Below are 24,327 nucleotides of genomic sequence, written 5' to 3'. Positions count from 1 at the left end.
AGAGCAATAACCTTTGGGTTTTTCACATCCAAGTTTGAGATTTTGTCTGAAGGATTTTGAATTACTCTTTCAGACATAAGACATATTTAGATTTTTTTACATTTAAATTGTCTTTTAGTAATTAGTGAGTAGGTCACTAACGTGTCATGACTTTGTGTCATGATTCATGTCAGCCTTGTCAAAGGGTGTGTGTGTGTGTGTCTCCCCACTCCTTTATTTAATCTTAATTCATTCTACTTGAGGGTGGTGTTGATCTACTTGTAAACTGTAACTTGAAGTCGTTAAAGGTTAACAAGTTGAAGTTTGTGAGATTTGTTCATATCCAAATTGTATTTGGAGGATCTGTGAATACATGTCTCAGGAAAAAGATTGATTTTCAGCACAAAAGTAATTATGTGTCAGTGTTTAATTCTTGTCACGAAAATTAAACTCACCTTAAAGTGGTCTGTTTGCCGCTATGACGTCGATCAACGCACGACCTGAAAGTTTGTCTCTCTAGTTTAAAACAATCGTTTTACTGTCCTCTGGTGGTCGTTTCAGGAAACAGCAGGATGAAGATAGACTGAAGAAAGAGGCCGCGTTCGACTGCGTTATCATTTCCAGGCTAACCTACTCTTTATTTAATGCAAATTACAGTACCAGGGAACTATTCCTCAGAGCACGCAGAGGGAATATTTACAGAGGCGCACATATAGCATACCTTCACAGAACAAAACAAAAAATAAAAATAAAATGAAATAAAAATTTCAGTCACAAACGGAGGCATTCAAGTAGTAGTACTGTTATACAGGATGTTTTAACGTTGTTTTCTTTTCTATAACCCCACTTAGCATATTCTTCTGCCACAAGAGTGTGTAATGCAATAGTGTCTCTGACACACACACACACACACACGCGCACATACACACACATAACCCACTACCCTTGTTTGTCTGTTTTTTGGTAACCGTTTGCGTCAACATGGGCGGTCTGTGAGGCTGGGGACTGGGGGCGTGGCTTAACTGTGTTCACAGGCCTGGGGGGGGTCGGAGGGGGGGGCATGGGTTAACCAAGCCCGGTGGGGAGGGGGGGGCGGGGTCGTGGGTTACCGGTGTTTACAGGCCTGGTGGGGGGGGGGGGGAGGGGGCATGGCTTCACAGGCCTGGCGGGGAGGGGGCGTGGCTTCACAGGCCTGGCGGGGAGGGGGCGTGGCTTCACAGGCCTGGCGGGGAGGGGGCGTGGCTTCACAGGCCTGGCGGGGAGGGGGCGTGGCTTCACAGGCCTGGCGGGGGTGGGGCCGGGGGGATAACCAGATGTCTCAGGACGCAGGAAGCGGGGACAAAAAAGAAAGAAATGGCTACATGAATCCATCCTGTTGAGGTGCTACTGAATACCGCCCCCCCCCCCCTCAGCATCACAGAGGAGGAGGAGGAGGGGGGAGATGTAACAACATGACATCCGTCACGAGAGAAAAATATATATAGAGAGGAAGAGAGAGAGAGAATGGTAACTTATTGCCTAGGAAAGTGTCTCCTAACATTTACATAATAGTTCGGCATTTAGTACCAACAACAACAAAAAAAAATAAACTATACAGAAAGACCATTCTGTAAGAGTCCGACAGGCCACGCCCCCGACAGGCCCCGCCCCCTCAGGACCGCCGCGCGTCCTGGACCAGGTCCGGGACACCGTTATGTCCTTGTCTGCACAACGTTAACACCACGTGTGTGTGTGTGGGTGTGTGCATGTGTGCGTTTCTGTCCATGCCTGTGTGTGGGTGTGTGCATGTGTGCGTGTCCATGCCTGTGTGTGTGTGTGTGTGTGTTAGTGTACGCGCGTGTGTTTAGGGCTCGGGAACATTCAGGGGGGGGGGGGGGACGGTTTCACAAGGGACAGCACCCAGAGGAGAGGCCCAACGGGGGGCGGGGGTGACGGCGGGCGTGGGGCAGCGGGCGGGTGGGGTTGGGGGGGGTGGGCCGGATCTGGGGGGGGGGGGTGGGGGGGTCGGCGGTGTGCAAGGCGAAGGTGTATGAAAGCAAAAGGCACTCCAAACTATAGTTCCACTAGACACGACTAGCTGTGGTGACTCTACTGCCCTCTACTGTACAGGAACTGAACTACATGGCTGGACGAAGATCCCCATCCTCGTCTACGACATCCACCAAACGTTTCGGCCTGATTCTTATTTTTTTTTTTGTCTATTTCTCCCTCACGCCGCCCCCCCACACGTCTTTGTGTTGCTCTTAAACGGTACATGTACACACTGCATGTACACACTGCAGGTTCACACACGCTGTGAACACAAGGAGCAGGATGAATGAGCACGCAGGACCCTGGGGAGGACGCCTCTGAACATCTACAGTTCAGCGGTTTGCGTTTCCTCTTCTTCTAACAAGACGCTCTGACACACGCCAGTGGGCGGACATTTTGTGCGGGGGGAGGGGGGGGGGGGGAGGAAGGGTTAAACGATGACGCGATCCAATGTTGACGTGTTGGTTGAACTTGTAACCCTAACCCTAGGAGATCAGACGTGTGGACCAGGGACGACGCAGGGGGGGTCGGTCTGGAGTGTGACCGCGCTCCAGCGGGGGGGGGGGGGGGGGGGGGAGAGAACATGAATCAACCGGCTCCTCGGCCGTCACGCAGCAGCAAATATTGCCGCTGCTCTGCCGAGAGTTTAGATGATCCAACCACTGAAGTTAATATACATATATCTTATATACTTTATACATAAGGAAAAGTCATATAGAAACTGTGTGTGTGTGTGTGTGTGTGTGTGTGTGTGTGTGTGTGTGTGTGTGTGTGTGTGTGTGTGTGTGTGTGTGTGTGTGTGTGTGAAATGCATGTGTGTATTCATTTGTGTACTTCATAAAGTACACAAAGCGGATCCAATCGCACGTGTCAATCCAGAAACAAAAAGAAATAATGAATTTACCCAGCGATATAAAAAAAACAAAAAACTAATTTAAAAACAAGGAGGAATAAAACTGGTCTAACATTTAAAAAACAACCCTGGGGCAAAAAATTATAATTTGCGTGCACACACAGAAAAATACACAAACTCTCTACACAAAGTCTCTCACGCAGGTCGGCTTCCACCATGTGCACCTCACCCTAGAACCGCACACCAGGGGTGTGTGTCTGTGTGTGTGTCTGCACGTATGTCAATGTGCGATCGTGTGCATGTATGTGATATCCTAGGGTATATATATTTCGCTGTGTGTGTGTGTGTGTGCGTGTGTGTGTGTATGTGTGTGTGTGTGTGTGTGTGTGTGTCTCATGCTTTGTTAGCGACCTGGAAGTGAGTGTAAAAGGGTTTTTTTGGGGTGCGAGTCGAAGAGTCGGGAGAGGGGAGGGAATCCTACCCTGGGGTATCCTAACCATACTCAGGCCATGCATTACAGAGGACACCAGGGGGGGGGGGCACAGGACGGGGGGGGGGGGGGCATGAGAGGCGGAGTAGAGAGAGAGAGAGACAGCCAATAGAGAGAGAGACAGCCAGAGTAGTATTCAGTATACAAGGGTTGGAGGAGGTGGGGGGAGACATCTCCAGGTGTACGGTACACATGGTTAGCCTGGTGTAGTTAGCCTCTACATGGGGGGGGGGGGTTCAGACAGCTGGGGGTGGGGTGGGGGGGGGGAGGCTGGGTGCGTTGGATTCGTCGGGGCTCTTGGCGTTGGGGGTCAGCTGTCCAACCCAGAGTGCGTCCTCCTCCGCAGGGGGGCGTGTCTGTTGGATTTGTACTTCCTGCCAGGGAGGCGGAGCGGAGAGGTGTGGGGGCGGGGTCAGGGCGAAACAAAATGGCTCCTCACCCCTCCTCCTCCACCTAACAGGTTGCAGACGGAGGCGTGTGTGTGCGTGTGTGTGTGTGTGTGTGTATGTGTGTGTGTGTATGTGTGTGTCTACGTGTGTGTGAGTGTCTGTGTGTGTCTGAGTGTTGAGAGGGGGGGGGGCTGCGGTCCGGGTCACAGGCGGGGTGGGGGTCGGGTGGGGGTCGTGGGAGGGGGAGGGGCGCGGAGGTGGAGCGCGGGCGGAGTTCAGGACGTGGCGTTGGAGGCGGAGGCGGAGGGGGTGGTGCTGCTGGGGCCGCGCTCTGAGCTGCTGCCATCTGCAGGACGGGAGGAGAACAACACAACCTGGTGAACAACACTACTACACAACCTGGTGAACAACACTACTACACAACCTGGTGAACAACACTACTACACAACCTGGTGAACAACACTACTACACAACCTGGTGAACAACACTACTACACAACCTGGTGAACAACACTACTACACAACGCAGGGTGAACAACACTACTACACAACACCGGGTGAACTACACTAATGCACAACGCAGGGTGAACTACACAACACACAACGCAGGGTGAACAACACAACCTGGGTGAACTACACAACGCAGGGTGAACAACACTAATGCACAACGCAGGGTGAACTACACAACGCAGTGAACTACACTAAGACGCAACACAGGGTGAACTACACAACACAGGGTGAACTACACACAAGGTGGAGGTATCCTGATATAACAACACAAGGTGAGCTACACAACACATGCTGAACAACACTAAGATACAACGCAAGGGTGGATACACAACACAAGATGAGCAACACGACACAAGGTGGAGCTGTCCTGATATAACACAAGGTGGAGCTGTCCTGATATAACACAAGGTGGAGCTGTCCTGATATAACACAAGGTGGAGCTGTCCTGATATAACACAAGGTGGAGCTGTCCTGATATAACACAAGGTGGAGCTGTCCTGATATAACACAAGGTGGAGGTGCCCTGGGGGTGGAGGTGCCCTGGGGGTGGAGGTGCCCTGGGGGTGGAGGTGCCCTGGGGCTGACGGTGTACTGACCCGTGTTGGCGGAGGCGTTAGTGGGAGTGGAGGCGGAGGGCTGGCTGCGTGCGTGAGCCGGGATGAGGATGGAGGCCAGGGAGGGGTTACTGGACAGCTCTGTGGGGGGGGGGGAGGAGAGAGAGAGAGAGAGAGAGAGTCATTCAGAAGAACATTGTGAAGGAGCAACAGGAGGAGACCTTGAGTTGGCTGAGGCCTGAGGAGGCTCTAGGTGAATGCATCAGAGTGAGGCAGCACACGCACGCTGAGCGTACGTGACGTCCATCTACCCCCCCCGTCCTGGGAACCATCACGTCACCAGATCACCTGCCGTCAACCATCCCTGTGTCGGGCGGCGCAGAATGATCTGGGTGCATCTGTAGTGCTTGTGCATGTGTGCGTGTCTGTGTGTGCATGCGTGTCTGTATCTGTGTCTGTGCGTGTGTGAGTGTATGTTTCTTTGCATGCGCGTGTGTCTTTGTGTGTTTGTGTGTTTGTGTGTCTGAGCCTGAGACTCAGTCTGTGTGTGTGTGTGTGTGTGTGTGTGTGTGTGTGTGTGTGTGTGTGTGTGTGTGTGTGTGCGTGCATGTGCGTACCCTGGGTGGTGAAGTTGAAGAGGTGGGGCTTCTCGCGGCCGTTGGGCAGCTTGACGTTGGGGTCCCGCAGCTCGTCGAAGAAGGAGTGGGCGCAGGCCTCCAGCGGGGTGAGCCGCGCCGTGGGCGTGTACTCCAGCAGCCGCGAGCACAGCGCGATGGCCTCGGGGGGCGTGCGGGGCCGGAACACCTACACACCAGTCGGACACGGACACGCGTGTGACCACCAGGGGGCGCAGGGGGCCAGGGGCCAGGCTAACCGCGGGGCCGAGTGCGGGGCTAACAGAGGGGCCGAGGGCGGGACTAACAGAGGGGCTGAGGGCGGGACTAACAGAGGGGCTGAGGGCGGGACTAACAGAGGGGCTGAGGGCGGGACTAACCGAGGGGCTGAGGGCGGGACTAACCGAGGGGCTGGGGGCGGGACTAACTGCAGGGCCGAGGGCGGGACTAACAGAGGGGCTGGGGGCGGGACTAACAGAGGGGCTGGGGGCGGGACTAACCAAGGGGCTGGGGGCGGGACTAACTGCGGGGCTGGGGGCGGGACTAACAGAGGGGCTGGGGGCGGGACTAACCGGGGGGCTGAGGGTGGGACTAACAGGGGGGCTGAGGGCGGGACTAACAGAGGGGCTGAGGGCGGGACTAACCGAGGGGCTGGGGGCGGGACTAACAGAGGGGCTGGGGGCGGGACTAACCGCAAGACTGGGGGCAGACTGGTCAAATCCCTCTGGAGGCCAGAGGGACAGGTTTTAGCCCCGGCCTCCAGGGGACATGTTACGCTGCCTCTTCTACTTCCCACACGAAAGTAGAAGTAGCGATACCCTATGTAGCGGCTAACAGCTAGCGGCTAGCGGGGAGGGACTAGGAGGGGGAGCTGTGACGGCTGGTGGCTCTGCCAGCGGCCTCATCACATCCCCAGACGTAAAGACACTGCCTCCCCAGACGGAGGAATCCCTCACCGGCTCTGAGCCACACCGACACAAGCACCGCAGTCTCCCGCCGCCGCCTCAAAGCTGCTCTGTGTCTGCTGACCTGACCTCTGACCCCTGACCTCTGACCCCTGACCTCTGAACGCTGACCCTCAGGGCTGCTCAGCTCATCTCCCACATTTCCCCACATCCAACCAAACACTGGAAGACAAACGGACGGACGACGAAGATAGCTATGGCACAGACAGACAGACAGACAGACAGACAGACAGACACACAGACCATGCAGACAGACAGAGACAGACAGCATGCAGAGTGACACAGACACAGCGTGCAGAGAAACAGACGGAGCGTTGCAGACAGACAGACGGAGCGTGCAGACAGAGAGCGTTGCAGACAGACAGACGGAGCGTGCAGACAGACGGACGGAGCGTGCAGACAGACAGAGGTGCACAGGGACAGGTCGGGCAGGCGGGTCTTAGAGTAGTAAAAGGGTTCCTGTACCTGTTGACTCACCTTAGTCCAGGGGTGTGCCTTGATCTGAGGGAACTTGAACTCTGTGTAGTTGGGGTTCATCTCCCGGATCTGCTCACGGGTGGGGGTCCCCAGGACCTGCAGGGGGAGGGGGGGGGGGAGGGGCAGACAGGAGACATGATGATCTGGCGGATGTGAGGACGTTCTCTGGGATATCTTCCTTCTCCACACTTTGGACGGATCAATAAATCGATTGGCTAATAAAACAGTCAGTAAGCATTCGATGTCCACCCTGTGCCCCCCCCCCCCCCCCCCCCACCGCCCCCGTGGGCCACCCCGCCCCCCCCCGTACCTTGATGATCTCCACCAGTTGGTCCACTCCGCTGTCACCGGGGAAGATGGGTTGCCCTAGCAACAGCTCTGCCAGCACGCAGCCAGCTGACCACACATCTGAGGAGGAGAGGAGAAGGAAACCTCGTGACCAACGTCCCCCACGGCGTCCGCGAGGAGCCACGCCCCTCTGGGATGAGCCACGCCCCTCTGGGACGAGACACACCCCTCTGAGACAAGACACGCCCCTCTGAGACAAGACACGCCCCTCTGGGACAAGACACACCCCTCTGAGACAAGACACGCCCCTCTGAGACAAGACACGCCCCTCTGAGACAAGACATGCCCCTCTGAGACGAGACACGCCCCTCTGAGACAAGACACGCCCCTCTGGGACGAGGAGGTGTAGTTTCCTACCTATGCTGGAGGTGTAGTTTCCTACCGAGGGTGTAGTTTCCTTCAAAGGGTGTAGTTTCCTACCTATGCTGGAGGTGTAGTTTCCTACCGAGGGTGTAGTTTCCTTCAAAGGGTGTAGTTTACTACCTATGCTGGAGGTATAGTTTCCTACCGAGGGTGTAGTTTCCTTCAAAGGGTGTAGTTTCCTACCTATGCTGGAGGTATAGTTTCCTACCGAGGGTGTAGTTTCCTTCAAAGGGTGTAGTTTCCTACCTATACTGGAGGTGTAGTTTCCTACCTATGCTGGAGGTGTAGTTTCCTACCTATACTGGAGGTGTAGTTTCCTACCTATGCTGGAGGTGTAGTTTCCTACCGAGGGTGTAGTTTCCTACCTATGCTGGAGGTGTAGTTTCCTACCTATGCTGGAGGTGTAGTCCGTGGCGCCGAAGATGAGCTCGGGGGCGCGGTAGTAGCGGGAGCAGATGTAGGAAACGTTGGGCTCTCCACGGACCAGCTGCTTAGCACTACACACACACACACACACACAGTCAGAACCTCTACGGGACATGGCGATGGGGCCGGGACGGAGGGGGGGGGGGGGGCGCTAAGAGCCTCACCTGCCGAAGTCGCAGAGCTTGAGCACGGCGGTCTCGGGGTCCAGCAGAAGGTTCTGGGGCTTGATGTCGCGGTGACAGATCCCGAAGGAGTGGATGTAGGCCAGGCTGCGGAAGAGCTGGTACATGTACAGCTACACACACACACACACACACACACACACACACACACACACACACACACACACACACACACACACACACACACACACACACACACACACACACACACACACACACACACACAGTTTGACAGATTAAGATGCAGGGAGGTATTAAGAAGTTTAGTTTAAGTTAAGAGGTCTGTGCCATAAAGATCTCGTACAATAAATAGATTTAAAGATATTGAAACCTTGCATCCATGGACAGCAAGGAATCCAATGTGATGTTAATATGTAAAGACTAAGAGTTGATTCTGTTGGCAGATGGATGAGTCATCCAACATGGAGACATTGTTGGTGGATCATATGCTGGCTGTAAGTCTGTTGCTCAAGCAGAGTGGATAAACAGGCCGGCGCCAGCTCCCCGCACAAACACCCCATCACCCAAATCTGATTACGGCCCACAAGGAGAACGTATGTACCGGAACATTCCTCCACTTCTGCCCAATAAGCAGCCAGCTCAACGTTTTCCCACAGAACCAAACTAATCCTGTTTCTATATGGACTATGAGTTATAGTGGTTTATGATACATCACTCATACACCACTATGGTTATAGTGGTGTATCAGACACCACTAAAATTCATAGTGGTGTATCAGACACCACCATGAGTTATAGTGTTGTATCAGACACCACTATGAGTTATAGTGTTGTATCAGACACCACTATGAGTTATAGTGGCGTCTGATACAACACTATAACTCATAGTGTTGTATCAGACACCACTATGAGTTATAGTACACAGTGACCTACTGGGACATGAACCAGTGCAAGTGGTTTTACTGGTTTGTTCTTCTAACACACACACACACACACACACACACACACACACACACACACACACACACACACACACACACACACACACACACACACACACACACACACACACACACACACACACACACACACACACACCTTGACGTAGACCATGGGCAGGGTCTGCTTGGCGCGGCTGTAGTGGCGGGCCACCCTGTAGACCGTCTCGGGGACGTAGTCCAGGACCAGGTTCAGGTACACCTCGTCCTTCTGGGGGGAGATGGAGAGAGGGGACAATGTTGAGGACCACCACCGGACCACCACCACTCAAGTTAGGATCCAGACCACCACCACCACCACCACCACGCACCCAGAGCACCCCTCTGAAGTAGGGAGGACCCCCACAACCCTGGAGGACCCCCCGCCCCCCCCCACCCCGAGGCCATATACATACATGTTAAAGGAAACAGGATCTACATTTTGTCAACAACTTCCAGTAAACAGACGAATACACGCGACGAATACAATGATATCTTTAGTTTCCCCATCAGCAACACAAAGACAAAGCCAAACGTGTTTCCCTGATATCAACAGCAGTACTGAGGGAGACATGTTGGGATATTTGGGCAACATCCGCCAGATATATTTAGATTCAAACGCGCCCGGTGATTAAAAATAACCTCACACCCGTGACACACAGCTTCGCCGTCGCCATGACAACCGCCTCATCGCTCCCCGCCCATTTCCCCTGCGTCGCGCGACGACGTCAGCGACGCCTTCCTAAGCAGTCTTGAGTGGGAGGCCTTGGGCACGGTGTAGCCCCCCCCCCCCCGTTACACCACCACCACCACCACTCAGCCCCACCCCCCATGCACAACGCTGATTGGCTCACATTGGTGACATCATGACGTCCTTCTGTGTGTGTGTGTGTGTGTGTGTGTGTGTGTGTGTGTGTGTGTGTGTGTGTGTGTGTGTGTGTGTGTGTGTGTGTGTGTGTGTGTGTGTGTGTGTGTCTCATGCCCGTCGGTCCAATTTCGTAACGAGCTGGGATCATCTCCATGGAGACGACAACGTATGGAGGCCATTGACGTGCTAGACGCACACAGCTGCCGTTCTAGACGCACAAAGCGTGGGTTGCAACTTGTATGACACACACACACACACACCTGATTGAGAGTGTGAGAGTGACTACTCGTTGCTATATATAGCATAGCAACAGTGATGACTCACTTCCTTGGCTTTCAACCAACCGCTGAGCAAGGCAGGGATTTGATTGGCTACTGCCCCCCCCCTTTTCCTCCCCATGCCATCTAATTGGCCCCTAATGAATGGCCCAGCGGAGCGTCGCCCAATGGGGTTCCCCCGGTGGGACCTTGCAGAGCGTCACCGGTGGGCAGTGTGTGTCCAGCGTGTGGAACGGATACTCTGCGTGGACGCCGTGTGTCCTGGCTTAACTTCTGCCCTCAGGGCCGCTCCGGAATATTCCTCCTATAATGCCGTTCAGCGCAATCTAAAAATAGCCCCGGCTGCTCGTGGGGGTCGCGGTCTGACCAGCGGTTGCTCTCCAAGGAATCACTTGAGCAGTCAGCACACGGCCTCTCGGAATACACCGGAGCCCACCAGAGTACACATGTACAACACATTAATCAATAATCCCCATTTCTTTCACAAATGGTAAATGGACTGCGTCTCATCTCTACAGCGCTTTTCTAGCGCCAGTGGCCACTCAAAGTGCTTGTAGCGCAATATTGCTTGTCAGGAGCAGCCAGGGTGAGTGAGGGCGTCTCGCTCAGGGACACCGCCGCACGCGGCTAGGAGGAGCCGGGGATCGAACCAGCAACCTTCCGGTTACCAGCCGACCCGCTCCTCTGCCTCACAGTGACGCCACCAGCGGTCCTGGCAGCAGACACCATCTCTGGTGTCCTCTTCCATGATCTCTCTCTCCCCCCCCCCCCCCCCCCCCCCCCCCATGCAGATCAGCCTCCTCACAGGAAACAGGATACGGGGGGGAGGGGTGTTGGGCTCCCAGGGGCAGGAGGGAGGGGTTAAGGAGGGAGCAGCGGGGGACTAATGGCGCGTTTCCACCGGTGGGTACGCTTCGGCATAGTGACCTCATAGCAGCCCGACACAGTGGTAGCCTGGTCCTCCCAGAATCTCGTACTTCATTTCATTTGCACAGAGAGTCTGGCCTTTCTCCATTGACAAACGTTAACTCACTTGAAGGCGGGTGTCTGTTGGGAGTTTAAAACTATTAGATCTGCCCCAGTGCCACTCTGGATCTGCCATAACCAATCGCTGACGTTTGACTACGACTCAAACTAGCGCACGACCTCAACGTCAATGTTCTCAGCCACTCCCTCTGTTTGCTGATTGGACGGCCGCAAACCCAGACGTAGTACTGAAGGGAAATGAAAATTGAGCGGAAGTACGGAGGCGGGCGGAGCCGGGCTAACACAGTGTAGCCCGCTAATAAATCCAAGGAAAAAGAAGAACGCGACACAATGAACAAAGAGCAACAATGTAGGACGTGCAAGAAGGACGGCAAACTTTTGTGCAACATTTTCTTCAATAAACGAAGCTTTCGCCGTTGTCCAGAAATACCTTGAGGGTACAGTGTTTGTTTGTTATTATCCCCCTGTCGCACGGAAAGGGACGATTCTGTCGACCAATCAACGGACGGAGTGTGTAGCTCAAACTTGCCGGGACCCTTTCAGGCGTCTCAGTACCCCAACGGAGGAGTACTGCGAGACGAGTACGGCTCAGTCCGGGTCATGCCCACTTTTGGAGGTGGAAACGCGACCTGTGCCGCAGCTTTGTAGACTGAACCGACCCGCACCCTGCAGTGGAAATGCTCCATAAAAGAGAGAAGACAAGTAGTGGTAGATAGGCACCCACCCCGCCATCCCCACCCTACCCCCCCACACACACACACACGAGAATTTACTGGAGTTTCCAAGTGGCCTGAACGCTATGACTGGGTGGGGCTATAATTAGCTCTGTGCTAACCCCTCACCCCCCCCCACCACACACAGTTTCCACCCCCTCCTCCTCCTCTCCTTCGGCCAGCCATCCAGTGAAACCAGAATACTCCATGCTGAGCGGCCTGGCAGCCGGCCAGCAGGGTGGAGGTGGAGGGGGGCCAGCAGGGTGGAGGTGGAGGGGGGCCAGCAGGGTGGAGGTGGAGGGGGGGCCAGCAGGGCGGAGGGGGGCCAGCAGGGTGGAGGTGGAGGGGGGGCCAGCAGGGTGGTGTTACTGGTGCTGCGTCACCATTGGTCTGGCATCTCAGCGTTTCTTCGGACGTGGGCTCTACAGTGGGGGGGGAGGGGGGGGGGCTCTAATGTGGGGGGGGGGGGGGGGGGGGCTCTACAGTAGGGGGCGGGGGGGGCTCTAATGTGGGGGGGGGGGGGGGCTCTACAGTAGGGGGCAGGGGGGCTCTAATGTGGGAGGGGGGGGCTGTGGGGGGCTTTACGGTGGGGGGGGCAGCGGGGGGCTATTTTTGACGCCTGGACCGTTGACAGATTTGTCAGCTCATTGAACGGCATGCCGCCGCCGGGCCGTCGCCACGGGAACGCCTCGCGGCCGGCGGAGACGGATAGATGAGGGCCGGCTGCTTTACCCAGAAGCCTCTACTGGGGACACACACACACACACACACACACACACGGCCTTGCAAGGGCCAGCTCAGGCCCTGCTAGGGCCCTGCTAAGGCCCACAATAAGTCTGCCCAGTAGGCAAATGCAGCTGGAGCTCTGTCAGACGAGCGCTGGGGACGGGAGGAGTGACGCCCAGCGAGACGCCCGTATCTGACGTCACGGCACGGCCACAATGTATGGAAGATCAACGATCATACATGTGATGAATATAATTAAGCAATAGATCACGACAGGCTGTGGTATGTTCTCATTATACCACAGTTAAGGGGCTTTGTCCGTCCCGACACGCAGCGGAGGGATGGCGACCCCCTTAACTGTGGTATAATGAGAACATTCAACTGACTGAAGTGATCTATTGCTTTTATAAAACGGTTACGTACGTATGGCGAAATGAAAGTCATAGACACCCTCAATTTTGAGAAAGTCGGAAAAGCATTTTTTTAACGAATACAAAAATGTACTCACCGTGTGCCTATTGCTTTACAACATTTCCACCCTCTCCATCAATCAACATATTTTTAGGCTTCAGTGAACTATGCTATTGCTTTTATATATAAATAAACAACAGTTTAAGTTAGGCGTGGAGTGATATGGACTCCGTAAACTGAATGGGCGCCATAGCTGTGTGTATACGCTCATTATACAACAGTTAGGAACATCAGATCGCTTGATTTAAGCCACCCGTTTTATAACATGGCTTATAACGCTTACCCTAACGCAACACCCTTACATCACTAAAACACAATGCACTACATTGATTTTACACTAAACTGAAGATGCTTCACATATGGTACTATCATTAAACAATTATTTTTTTGCTGCAGTAACAGTTCAAACCTGCTGGATGTGTGAAGGGACATCAGCATTAAAATACTGACATGGAGAAACGTGCTTCTGAGCAGCGAGGCAGCGCAGACAGACAGACAGACACCGGTATGGAGGGATCGAGAACGCAGACAGACAGACACTGGTGTGGAGGGATCGAGAACGCAGACAGACAGACAGACAGACACTGGTGTGGAGGGATCGAGAACGCAGACAGACAGACAGACAGACAGACACTGGTGTGGAGGGATCGAGAACACAGACAGACAGACAGACACTGGTGTGGAGGGATCCAGCACCAGCACCCGTCTGTGGAATGCGGACAGACAGCTGGACTGCGTTGCATTGTCAACACGTCTTTTTTGGATGCAGATTTCTGGGAATCGGAAGCAATGCGTGGAAACGCCAGTGGCTGTATTTAGAGCGACTACATAACCATTTAAATACAGTTCCTCTAAAGGGCCGCGGGTCAGTGGGACACAAACAGGACGTCTGGGGACCAGGAGGGGAGGGGGACGGCGAGGGGGAGGAGGAGGAGGGGGACAGCGTGGAGGAGGAGGAGGGGGACGGCGAGGGGGAGGGGGACAGCGTGGAGGGGGAGGAGGGGGACGGAGCAGGGAGGTGGAGTGTTTACATTACATTTCACATTTACATTCAGGGCGTTTAGCAGATGCTTTTATCCAAAGCACCTTACAATAATCATTAATTACATAATATAATATATAATTAATAATCAGTACATTTGTCCGAAGAAGAGAAACAACAATATATCTCTGTGGGTACAGTAAGGATGTTCATAGAACCAAGTGGCAAGCACTAACCATCACTAGGTTAACCCATTCCCCGTACACAACACAGATAGCTAGGATAAGATGCAGCACAACTAAGTACTATAACTAAGTACGACGTACAATAAGTGCGTACATTGTGCGTACAAGTGCCCGGACGTACAACATACAGGGCGTAGAAGGGGTGGAGGGGTATGGCGAACTGAGGTGTGACCAGGAGCCGTGACCTACTGACCTTGTCCCCGCTGGAGTAGAAGAAGTAGCGAAGCCTCACGATGTTACAGTGGTCCAGCTTCTTCATGATCTGCAGCTCGCGGTTCTGAGGAGGAGAGAGGGGGAGAGAGGGGGAGCGAGGGGGAGAGAGGGGGAGGGCCATGTTAGGCTCATGTTATTATGAAGTGAAGCTCCAGTCCACGTCTGTACGACCTTTAACCTCTCCTGCCACAGAGTGGGTCTCTGGGCGCCCGGCCGCTGATCGGACGCTCGCATGCGTCTCTTTCCCCCCCGCTGGCTGATGAGTGTCCCCGCGCGGCGCTACGACAGCCGCCCTGAGCGTTCTGCTCTTCCTCACCAGAGGCAGACTGACGCCCCCCCCCCACTGGGGGCCCCAGGTCAGGGCGTGGCCGGGAGCGGGACCGCATCACATACAATTAGTGCGTAAGAGGGGTGTGGGGGGGGGGGGGGGGGGGTAAGGCGGGAGGCTATGCAGGGTCTAGGTGGTACTCTGAACAAGTGCGTCTTTGGCGGAAGAGGACATGACCCGCCCAGCCCCTCCTCTCTGATACGCCGCGTGCGTGTGTGTCCGGTCCAGAGGGCCGGTCCACAACCCCGCTGTCAGACGTCTGAAGCCCGGCTCCTGAGACTTCCTGACCCCCAACACAGCGGCGCCGGGGCCCGCGTGCTAGTTCACCTCTCCAGCTCACTCACTTAGAAACAAATGGTTCCCACAGCCCTGGTCCCCCCCCCCCGCCCCTCCACACACACACACACACACACACACACACACACACACACACACACACACACACACACACACACACACACACACACACACACACACACACACACACACACAGCAGCTTGTCCACCAGCAAGTGACATCATCCCCCCTCCTCGGTCCGTGGTGTGAGGAGGAGCAGGCGGGGGGGGGGGGTGGGGGGGGCAGACAGACCGGACGTTACAGCGGGCAGACAACGCCCTACGGCCATCACTGCAGTGGGTTGGTAGTGTGTGTGTGCGTCTTGAGCATCCATTTTCCCCCGGACTGAAATATGATCCCAGAAGAGAGGGGATGTATCCCACAATGCACTGGGATCATCTTTAAAGAGAGGGGGAGATCTCTCTCTCTCTCTCTCTCTCTCTCTCTCTCTCTCTCTCTCTCTCTCTCTCTCTCTCTCTCTCTCTCTCTCTCTCTCTCTCTCTCTCTCTCTCTCTCTCTCTCTCTCTCTCTCTCTCTCTCTCTCTCTCTCTCTCTCTCTCTCTCTCTCTCTCTCTCTCTCTCTCTCTCTCTCTCTCCTGAGGAGGAGCGGTCCACGTTGGAGGGTTTTATTGGCGAGGCCTGGGGCCCGTTTCACAGAAACTCACAGAGCAGGGAGGGGAGGGGGGGGGGGGGGGAGGAGAGGACGTTTCTGTGCATGAGCAATACTTAACGCCGCGTGCCGGGAAGTCATGTGAGGAGACTTAGCACTCAGTCACTACACTCTGGCAGCAAGATGTAGGAGAACAGGAGGGGAGGGAGGGAGAGAGGGGGGGAGGGGAGGAGTGAGAGGAGAGGAGGGAAGGGAAGGAGTGGTAGAGTAGGGAGAGGAGAGGGGAAGAGAGGAGGGGAGAGGAGATGGGAGGAGGGAGGGGAGGAGTGGTAGGGGAGAGAGAGGAGGGAGGCGAGGGGAAGAGGGGAGGGTGGGAGGACACAAGGCAAAATGTGAGGATAAAAGTCATGGAGGATTACACGATGTGAATGACTTCATCGGAGGAGGCACCGGGACGTCCTATTGGCTGCCGGGGCATCCTGTGGCGACCCCTCCTCTTCCTCTCTAAGCCCCACCTCCCAACATTACCCTGAGGAGCCAGTGTTATTGTAAGCATACTCATAAAAAGAGAACACTACTATCAATCACGGTGAATTCATAGCTAGGTCATATCTGAACTAAGGCGTTTACAAAGGCACTTCAAACGGTGGGCCCGGCGCCCCATTGGACGAGAGGGCCTGAACCTCAGCCAATGGGGTGACGCGTTCCCCCGACAGAGAAGAGTTGTGCCTTCATGACATCATCATACAAACGGCTGCTGGCAGAGTCGCTCGCTCTGAATAACACCGTCTTTGTGGCTCTCTTGTGTCTCCCTCCCTCCCTCCCCTCCCTCCCCCACTCTGTGTCTCTCTTGTGTCTCCCTCCCTCCCCCACTCTGTGTCTCTCTTGTGTCTCCCTCCCTCCCCCACTCTGTGTCTCTCTTGTGTCTCCCTCCCTCCCCCACTCTGTGTCTCTCTTGTGTCTCCCTCCCTCCCCCACTCGGTGTCTCTCTACCCCACTCTGTGTCTCTCTCCCTCCCCTCCCTCCCCCCACCATCTCTCTCCCCCACTCTGTGTCTCTCCTCCACTCTGTGTCTCTCTCCCTCCCCTCCCTCCCCTCTCTCTCCCCCACCATCTCTCTCCCCCACTCTGTGTCTCCCTCCCCTCTCCGAGGCCGGTGGGGGGGGACCCCGGCCTCACGTCATCCAGCTGACTTTCCATCCTCTCACTGCGGCCATCTTTCATCTGGAGGACGAGTCTCTGAGCGAGACGTCTGACAGCCGGAGAGACCTGGAGCGCTCTGCTCTACATCATATAGCTGTGTGTGTGTGTGTGTGTGTGTACCATAAATCACACACCGTGGGGAAACATGGTAGTGTCTGTGTGTGTGGAATGGTAGTGTGTGTGTGTGTACCATGAATCACACATTGTGTGGAAACATGGTAGTGTGTGTGTGTGTGTGTGTGTGTGTGTGTGTGTGTGTGTGTGTGTGTGTGTGTGTGTGCCATGAATCACACATTGTGTGGAAACATGGTTGTGTGTGTGTGTGTGTGTGTGTGTGTGTGTGTGTGTGTGTGTGTGTGTGTGTGTGTGTGTGTGTGTGTGTGTGTGTGTGTGTCAGTGTGTGTGCGTGTCCCCTCTCACCTTGAACCTCTTGTCCTGCAGGACCTTCTTGATGGCCACCATCTCCTCCGAGTCGCAGAGCTTGGCCTGGTACACCACGCCGAACGAGCCGTTGCCGATCACCTTGGTGTCCGTGTAGCTCACCTCCTGGGAGCGGTCGGGGCCCTGGCCCGGGGTGGCCACCACCGTGGTCACCTTACCCCCGTCCTTATCTCCTGGAGGGAAAGGGAGGGCGAGAGACAGAGACAGAAGGAGAGAGAGACCGAAGGAGAGAGACACAGAAGGAGAGAGACAGACAGAGACAGAGACAGACAGACAGACAGACAGACAGACAGACAGACAGGGGGGAGAGAAAGACAGGTGGAGAAGGAGAGAGAGAGAGAGAGAGAGAGAGAGAGAGAGAGAGAGAGAGAGAGAGAGAGAGAGAGAGAGAGAGACAAGCAGAGAGAGAGAGAGAGACAGAGAGAGAGAGAGAGCGAGAGGGAGAGAGAGAGAACAGGAAGAAAAAGATCGGAGGGAGAGGATAGAGAAGTAGAGAGTGTGTGAAGAAATGAGGGAAGAGAGAGAAAAAAAGCAAATCTTTAACACAGTTGTGATTCGCACACCGAGCACTTTGAGTCGGGGAGCAGCAGTGATTGGTCCGACATATAGAACCTGAGCGGAACCTCATAGAACCGGAGATCTCCGTTCCATCAGATCTAGCGCTGATGAAGGCCCAGGGCCAGAAGGTTCAGATCAGGCTGATTTCATGAACGTCATGTCTGGTTCCAGAGTCTAACCTGAGGGACTCTGAACTCTGAAGCATTAACACCAAAGGCCGCACAAAGTCTGACCCCCACCCAGCCCTCCACCTCCACCCACAGACCAGGTGGTGCTCCACTCCTCCACCCACAGACCAGGTGGGGCTCCACTCCTCCACCCACAGACCAGGTGGGGCTCCACTCCTCCACCCACAGACCAGGTGGCCTTCCACCCACAGACCAGGTGGCTCCTGGCCGTCCCCCCGTGACGTAGCGTCTCCAGGGTTAAAGTCCAGAGCAGCGGGTTGTTAAAGATAAGCGGCCAGCGATGCCAAGCCGTACCTCACGCACAAGCTAACAGGCTAGCATGCTAGCACGCTAACAGGCTAACAGGCCGTCGGGCCGGCGCCTCCCGACACTCCCAGACCGGGGAACAGCTCCAGTGACGACGTCGCCTGTGAACGCTGATGATGGTTGAAGGCCGACGCCTCCGGGCCTCTGGGGCCGGGTACCGGCTACACGGCGCCTTACACCGGCTCGTCTGGGAGGCAGCGGAGTCGCTACTCCACATTAAAGAGGACCTAAAGGTAAGGAGAGTAGAGTCCTACAACAGAGTGCCTGGTGGTCCGGTCCACAGCCGGAGACCCCCCCCCCCAGCCGGGTCCAGGGCACAGCGCCCCGGGGGGGGGGGGGGGACGACACCCTGCCCCATTCAGCGGCCTGCAGGGAGCGTCCCGTCTAGATGAACCCCGCCATGCTAAGGTAGCGGCGGCGCAGAGCCAGCTCCATAGTGCCAGCATGGACGTGCACACCGCGCACGTAACCACGCACACACATCGCGCAGGTAACCACGCACACACATACACACCGCGCAGGTAACCACACACACACACATACACACCGCGCACGTAACCACGCACACACATACACACCGCGCACGTAACCACGCACACACATACACACCGCGCACGTAACCCCTTGGCGCACGTTACCACTCACACACGTTACCACTCACACACATACACCGCACCGCGCACGGACCAACCCACACACCGAGCCTCCTCAGAATATCACCCAGACGGGCTATTCTCAGCCCTGTGTGAATGTGGGTGTTGTTCCCGCTGCAGCTGAGTGGCAAGGGAGGGAGCCAATCACAGCAGAGGGGCTTGTGGGCGGGACAAGGGCTGAGGGGACGAGGGGACCAAGGGCTGAGGGGACGAGGGGACCAAGGGCTGAGGGGACGAGGGGACCAAGGGCTGAGGGGACGAGGGGACTAGGAGGCTGGAGCTGCTCTGTAGGGACTAGGAGCCAAGGGTGTAGGGACTAGGAGGCTAAGGGACCGAGGGTGTAGGGACTAGGAGGCTGGGGCTGCTCGGTAGGGACTAGGGGACGAGGGTGTAGGGACTAGGAGACGAGGGTGTAGGGACTAGGAGGCGAGGGTGTAGGGATTAGGAGACAAGGGTGTAGGGACTAGGAGGCTGGGGCTGCTCGGTAGGGACTAGGAGATGAGGGTGTAGGGACTAGGAGGCTGGAGCTGCTCGGTAGGGACTAGGAGACGAGGGTGTAGGGACTAGGAGACGACGGTGTAGGGACTAGGAGGCGAGGGTGTAGGGACTAGGAGGCTGGGGCTGCTCGGTAGCGGCTGGATTCCAGCGAGCGGACGGAAGGCGATCGCTGAGGAGACCGAAATAGACCAAGACAAAAAGAGGGGGGGGGGGGGGCGTATAAAGGAGGGGAGGAAACGGCCACAGGCGAGAGAGAGAGAGAGAGAGAGAGAGAGAGAGAGAGAGAGAGAGAGAAAGAGAGAGAGAGAGAGAGATCCGCCCACGGATTCCTGCTCACTCGTCTCAGTGACGTCTCGGCACTTCCTCAAACCGTGAGAAAAGTTGAAACATGCGCACTCATGTGCAGCCAGTACAGTAACACACACACACACACACACACACACACACACACACACACACACACACACACACACACACACACACACACACACACACACACACACACACACACACACACACACACACACACTCAGACTGTGTTTAGACCGGTACTTTGTCACAGTACAGAGACACGTCTGTCGTCTCCTCACTGCTAACTTCAGACGTCGGTTTTATTCAGAGTCAAACGCTGCAGTTTAAACGTTACCGACACGACCATTAGAGAACCTTTCCCTGGCGATTAGCGACATACGCTCTGCTGCTACGACAGCATCGCTACAGAGGGGCGATCGATGGATGCTTCAGGATGTCCAGCGGACGTCTTTAACGCGTGGGGGGGGGGGGGGGGGGGGGCGACAGCCTGAGCCGTATGAGGAACGATTCCCCTTCAGACGCAGGGGGGGGAGACCCCCACACAGGAGGGACCCTCCCAGTCTGTAGACCTCACCGTCACAGGTAGATGTTGGAGTGAACGGACTGCATTTATACAACTAACTGACCACAGCGGCCGCTCAACGCGCTTCACAATACTGCCTCCCATTCCTCCCAGTCATGGTCAGGAGCAGTCAGGGGTGAGGGCGTCTCGCTCAGGGACGCCTCAACACTCTGCCCTAGGAGGAGCCGGGGATCGGACCGGCGGCCTTCAGGTTCCAACCCGCTCCACCTCCTGAGCCACAGACCAGCCCAGGAGGAGTGTGTTAGAGTACCGGGACATCCCGTCACATCAGAGGGACTTATCTTAACTCGGGCCTCATCGCTACACTTGGTGGCCGACATCACCTGCTGAGAAGCAGCGCTGTGTCCTGTGACAGGTGTGTGTGGGGGGGGGCGGGGGGGGGGGTATAGGTGCTGTAGAGGTTCTCCAACAGAAGCAGAGCCAATCAGAACCGCCCATCAAGGCAGATTGATCAGCCTGCTCTCGGTTTCATTCGGAGTCAGAGAGCACGTTTATCCATCATTATTGGCAACATTTAAGAGAGAAAAGAGGGAGTCAGAGAGGGGGAGAGAGGGACCACTATCTTTGAAATGCTAAACAAGCCACTCATTGTTCTTGGCCAGCTGCCTCGTCCAAAGACACACAGATACAAGGGTCCATGTGCTCTCTTTCTGTGTGTGTGTGTGTGTGTGTGTGTGTGTGTGTGTGTGTGTGTGTGTGTGTGTGTGTGTGTGTGTGTGTGTGTGTGTGTGTGTGTGTGTGTGTGTGTGTGTGTGTGTGTGTGTGTGTGGGAGGGGCACTAGCGTTCCCTCTAGGATCATAGACATTGGCTACAGCTGCTTCAGATCACTGGCCAGTTTCTCCACACGTGTGTGTGTGTGTGTGTGTGCGAGCGTGCGCGTGCACGTGGCTCAGACTGGAAAACAAGGCATTGCATAAAGGAGGTGAAAAAAAAAAAAAAAAGTGCAGCGTATTTCTGCTGGTGATTCTGGCGGTGTAGTAACGAGGTTTGGGGTAAACTAGAACACACACCTACGGCTCCAGACGTCCAGCTCTTAACGACTCAGTCCGACCAGAAGATGTAACACCCCCCCGGAGCCGTCACCTCCAGGGTACCTCGTGTTACCACTCGGTAGGCGGAGTCTGCGTCTGGCTGGCAGGCCGCCTCCCGCCTCATTACTACAACAAGATGTGCTACTGAACGCAGCCCAGCCCCCCTACTCTAGCCCTGATCCCAGACCCCCTACCCTCCCACCCCCTACCCCAGCCCTCTACCCTCCTACCCCAGCCCTGATACCCCGGCCCTCCTACCCTCCTACCCCAGCCCTCCTACCCTTCTACCCTCCTACCCCAGCCCTCTACCCTTTTACCCTCCTACCCCAGCCCTGATACCCCGGCCCTCCTACCCTCCTACCCCAGTCCTGATACCCCAGCCCTCCTACCCTCCTCCACCTGTGGGCTGGCCTCTCCCCAGGTGTTCCACGCTGTCTTCCAGAGTCAGCGCCCACCAGGAGATTTGACAGAAAGAAGTCTCAAGTGAGAGGCTGCAAATATTTGTGCTGCCATTATGATTAATGTTGCACATTACAACAGTATTATCGTTGGTCTGACCAGGTGAGCCTTCTTAAGCTGCTGGGAATCCATGAAGTCACATTAGTGTTAAGTCCAAAAGGTGAATGACGTAGCACCCATAAAGTATAGTCTCCTCCACGCATCACTTTCGGTATGATTATTTAAATACACTCAAAAGATAAGGTGGCGTGTGTGTGTGTGTGTGTGTGTGTGTGTGTGTGTGTGTGTGTGTGTGTGTGTGTGTGTGTGTGTGTGTGTGTGTGTGTGTGTGTGTGTGTGTGTCCTCAGCATCAGGCATCACCCATCAGAGTTTACAACCACGGCATGCTGCAATTAGCCACGTCTTCCACAGTCTCCACTTTCACAGTGATCAGGTGCCTCCACCATCCCTATCTCACCCCATTACAGCCATCGATCACACGCTCACACTAAGCTGCCGATCCTCGGCCCGGGAAGCTCCCGTTTGCGTCAAACGACGTGGAGCAGAAGTAGCAGGTCATGCGCCGTTACAGCGGGGATGTGAGGCTGTAGGCCTACAGAGCATCAGATCATACAACATGTGAGGCTGTAGGCCTACAGTCATCAGATCACACAACATGTGTCCACACGCAGTGTCCGGAGATGAAACATAACGGTTTCTCGAGGCCCGGGTGTAGTCAGCGTAGTGTCGGTGTAACGCGTGGCCCGTGTCTCTACTGCAGCCCACCAATCCTCCTGGAAGGCGGCTTGGTGGCTTTGGGAACATGACACCCCGTGACACACTCACACACACTCCGCAGTAGTCGCGACATCATATCCCTGATTTTGAGACAGCTATCCTTTTTCGAAAAGGACTCCGAACCTGAACTCCCCGTGACCATGGCCGTTTGGACCGAGTCACGTTCAGGGAACGGGCGCACCTTGCGTTTGACCATTGCGTAATAGCCCGATTATGAGGCTCCACCGCTCCTGTGCTCCAGACTCCCGCTGCAAGGCGGACTCATGCCCGGCTACCGCTCTGAAATAACCCCCGATCGCCCCGGACCTCGGCCGCAGAGCCCGCCCGGATCCCGGCTTGACACGGTGCCAGCTCTAGCCCCTGTAGCGGGGCCTGCTCCCCTGGCGCCCGCCCAGCGCAGAGAGAGACGCGGTCCCACTTCACAGGAGGCAGGGTGTTACTACAGCCCCGTTCACCTCAGTGTCAGAGCTACATATGACCGACAGTAGCCCTCCTAGTCCGGGCCAGGCCCTCTTAGCCTGGGCCAGGCCCTCTTAGCCCAGGCCCTACACAGACACAGTGACTCGGTGCAGATGTGCAGCCTGTCGGGCCTAAGCGAAGGCGACCCGGGCTTGCTAGTCGGTGATTGGTGGTAGAAGCACGGGGCCATACTTACTGCTGACTTTCATGCTGCCGAATGCCGAGGGCTGCGGCACGGGCTTGCAGCTCTCCGCGAAGGAGGTGGTCCTGGGCCGGCCGGACATGATCCGATCCTCGGGGTGTCTCGGTGCGGACCGTGGCTGTCTAGATGGCGGGGTGGGTGGACGGACAGGTCCTTCTCATCCAAAAGGATTACAGTTCTTGTATTAAACACAATTCAAAAAGGGCAAAAGGAAGGAAAGCTCCGTTATCCGGTGGAGGTTCGGTCTATAAACTGACAATCACAGCATCTCCTCCGTCCTGCTCCTCGACGTCCTCCACGGGCCGCTACACGTCTTCGACTGAAACAGTCCTGATCTGGCCTCTCCCTGCTGGGTCCCCCGGAGCGAACCGCCTGCAATGTGGTTCTGGATGGCGGCCGACGCGTCGCAGAGCTCGGCGACCCGACGCGGTTCCTCTGCGGAGATAAAGGTGGTGGTCGGGGGTCCTGTGGGCCTAGCTCCTCTTCATATCCCGATGTGGAGGCTCAGGGATCCGACTGCCATGGCGGCTCCTCGCTTCACCCTACTGACGATTCAACGGAGAATCGACCGATTGCCCAATCTCTCCACCGCGGACGGAGTGGCGGCTCCGCGCTGCGTAAACCTTCCACCGGGCCTCGGAGCCTCGCCGCGCCGCAGGGAGTCCGATGTTCGGCCGTGGGAGCGGAGATTCGGATCTTCTGGTTTTATTTTTCGCCCATAGGTCGGAGCCTGGCTGTCTTTGTCGCTCCGGAGGGTCGGTACGCCGTCTGCGTAGCGGGCG

General features: G+C 55.8%; 1 protein-coding gene across 3 annotated transcripts; it reads right to left on the bottom strand.

Moving 5' to 3' along the window:
* Positions 1–596: 596 nt before the first annotated feature.
* gsk3ba (glycogen synthase kinase 3 beta-a) lies at positions 597–24,327 on the bottom strand. Of its 3 annotated transcripts, none has more exons than XM_084478148.1 (11): positions 23,540–24,327; positions 17,497–17,687; positions 14,581–14,664; positions 9,239–9,349; positions 8,163–8,293; positions 7,963–8,069; positions 7,172–7,269; positions 6,850–6,957; positions 5,423–5,609; positions 4,848–4,946; positions 597–4,088 (listed from the first exon to the last, which is right to left on the bottom strand). In XM_084478148.1, the coding sequence occupies exons 1-11, from the start codon at positions 23,625–23,627 to the stop codon at positions 4,018–4,020; spliced, it is 1,275 nt and encodes a 424-aa protein (XP_084334274.1). In that variant the 5' UTR covers positions 23,628–24,327; the 3' UTR covers positions 597–4,017. The 3 variants fall into 3 exon arrangements, with proteins under 3 accessions (XP_084334274.1, XP_084334273.1, XP_084334275.1); XM_084478147.1 differs by having other exon boundaries at positions 17,497–17,690; positions 23,540–24,326; XM_084478149.1 differs by having other exon boundaries at positions 6,862–6,957; positions 17,497–17,690; positions 23,540–24,326.

Source organism: Micromesistius poutassou, assembly GCF_964030765.1.
Source record: "Micromesistius poutassou genome assembly, chromosome: 14".
Lineage (NCBI taxonomy): Eukaryota > Metazoa > Chordata > Actinopteri > Gadiformes > Gadidae > Micromesistius > Micromesistius poutassou.
The sequence above is the reverse complement of the archived record's forward strand: the minus strand, read 5'-3'. Positions and strand labels throughout refer to the sequence as shown.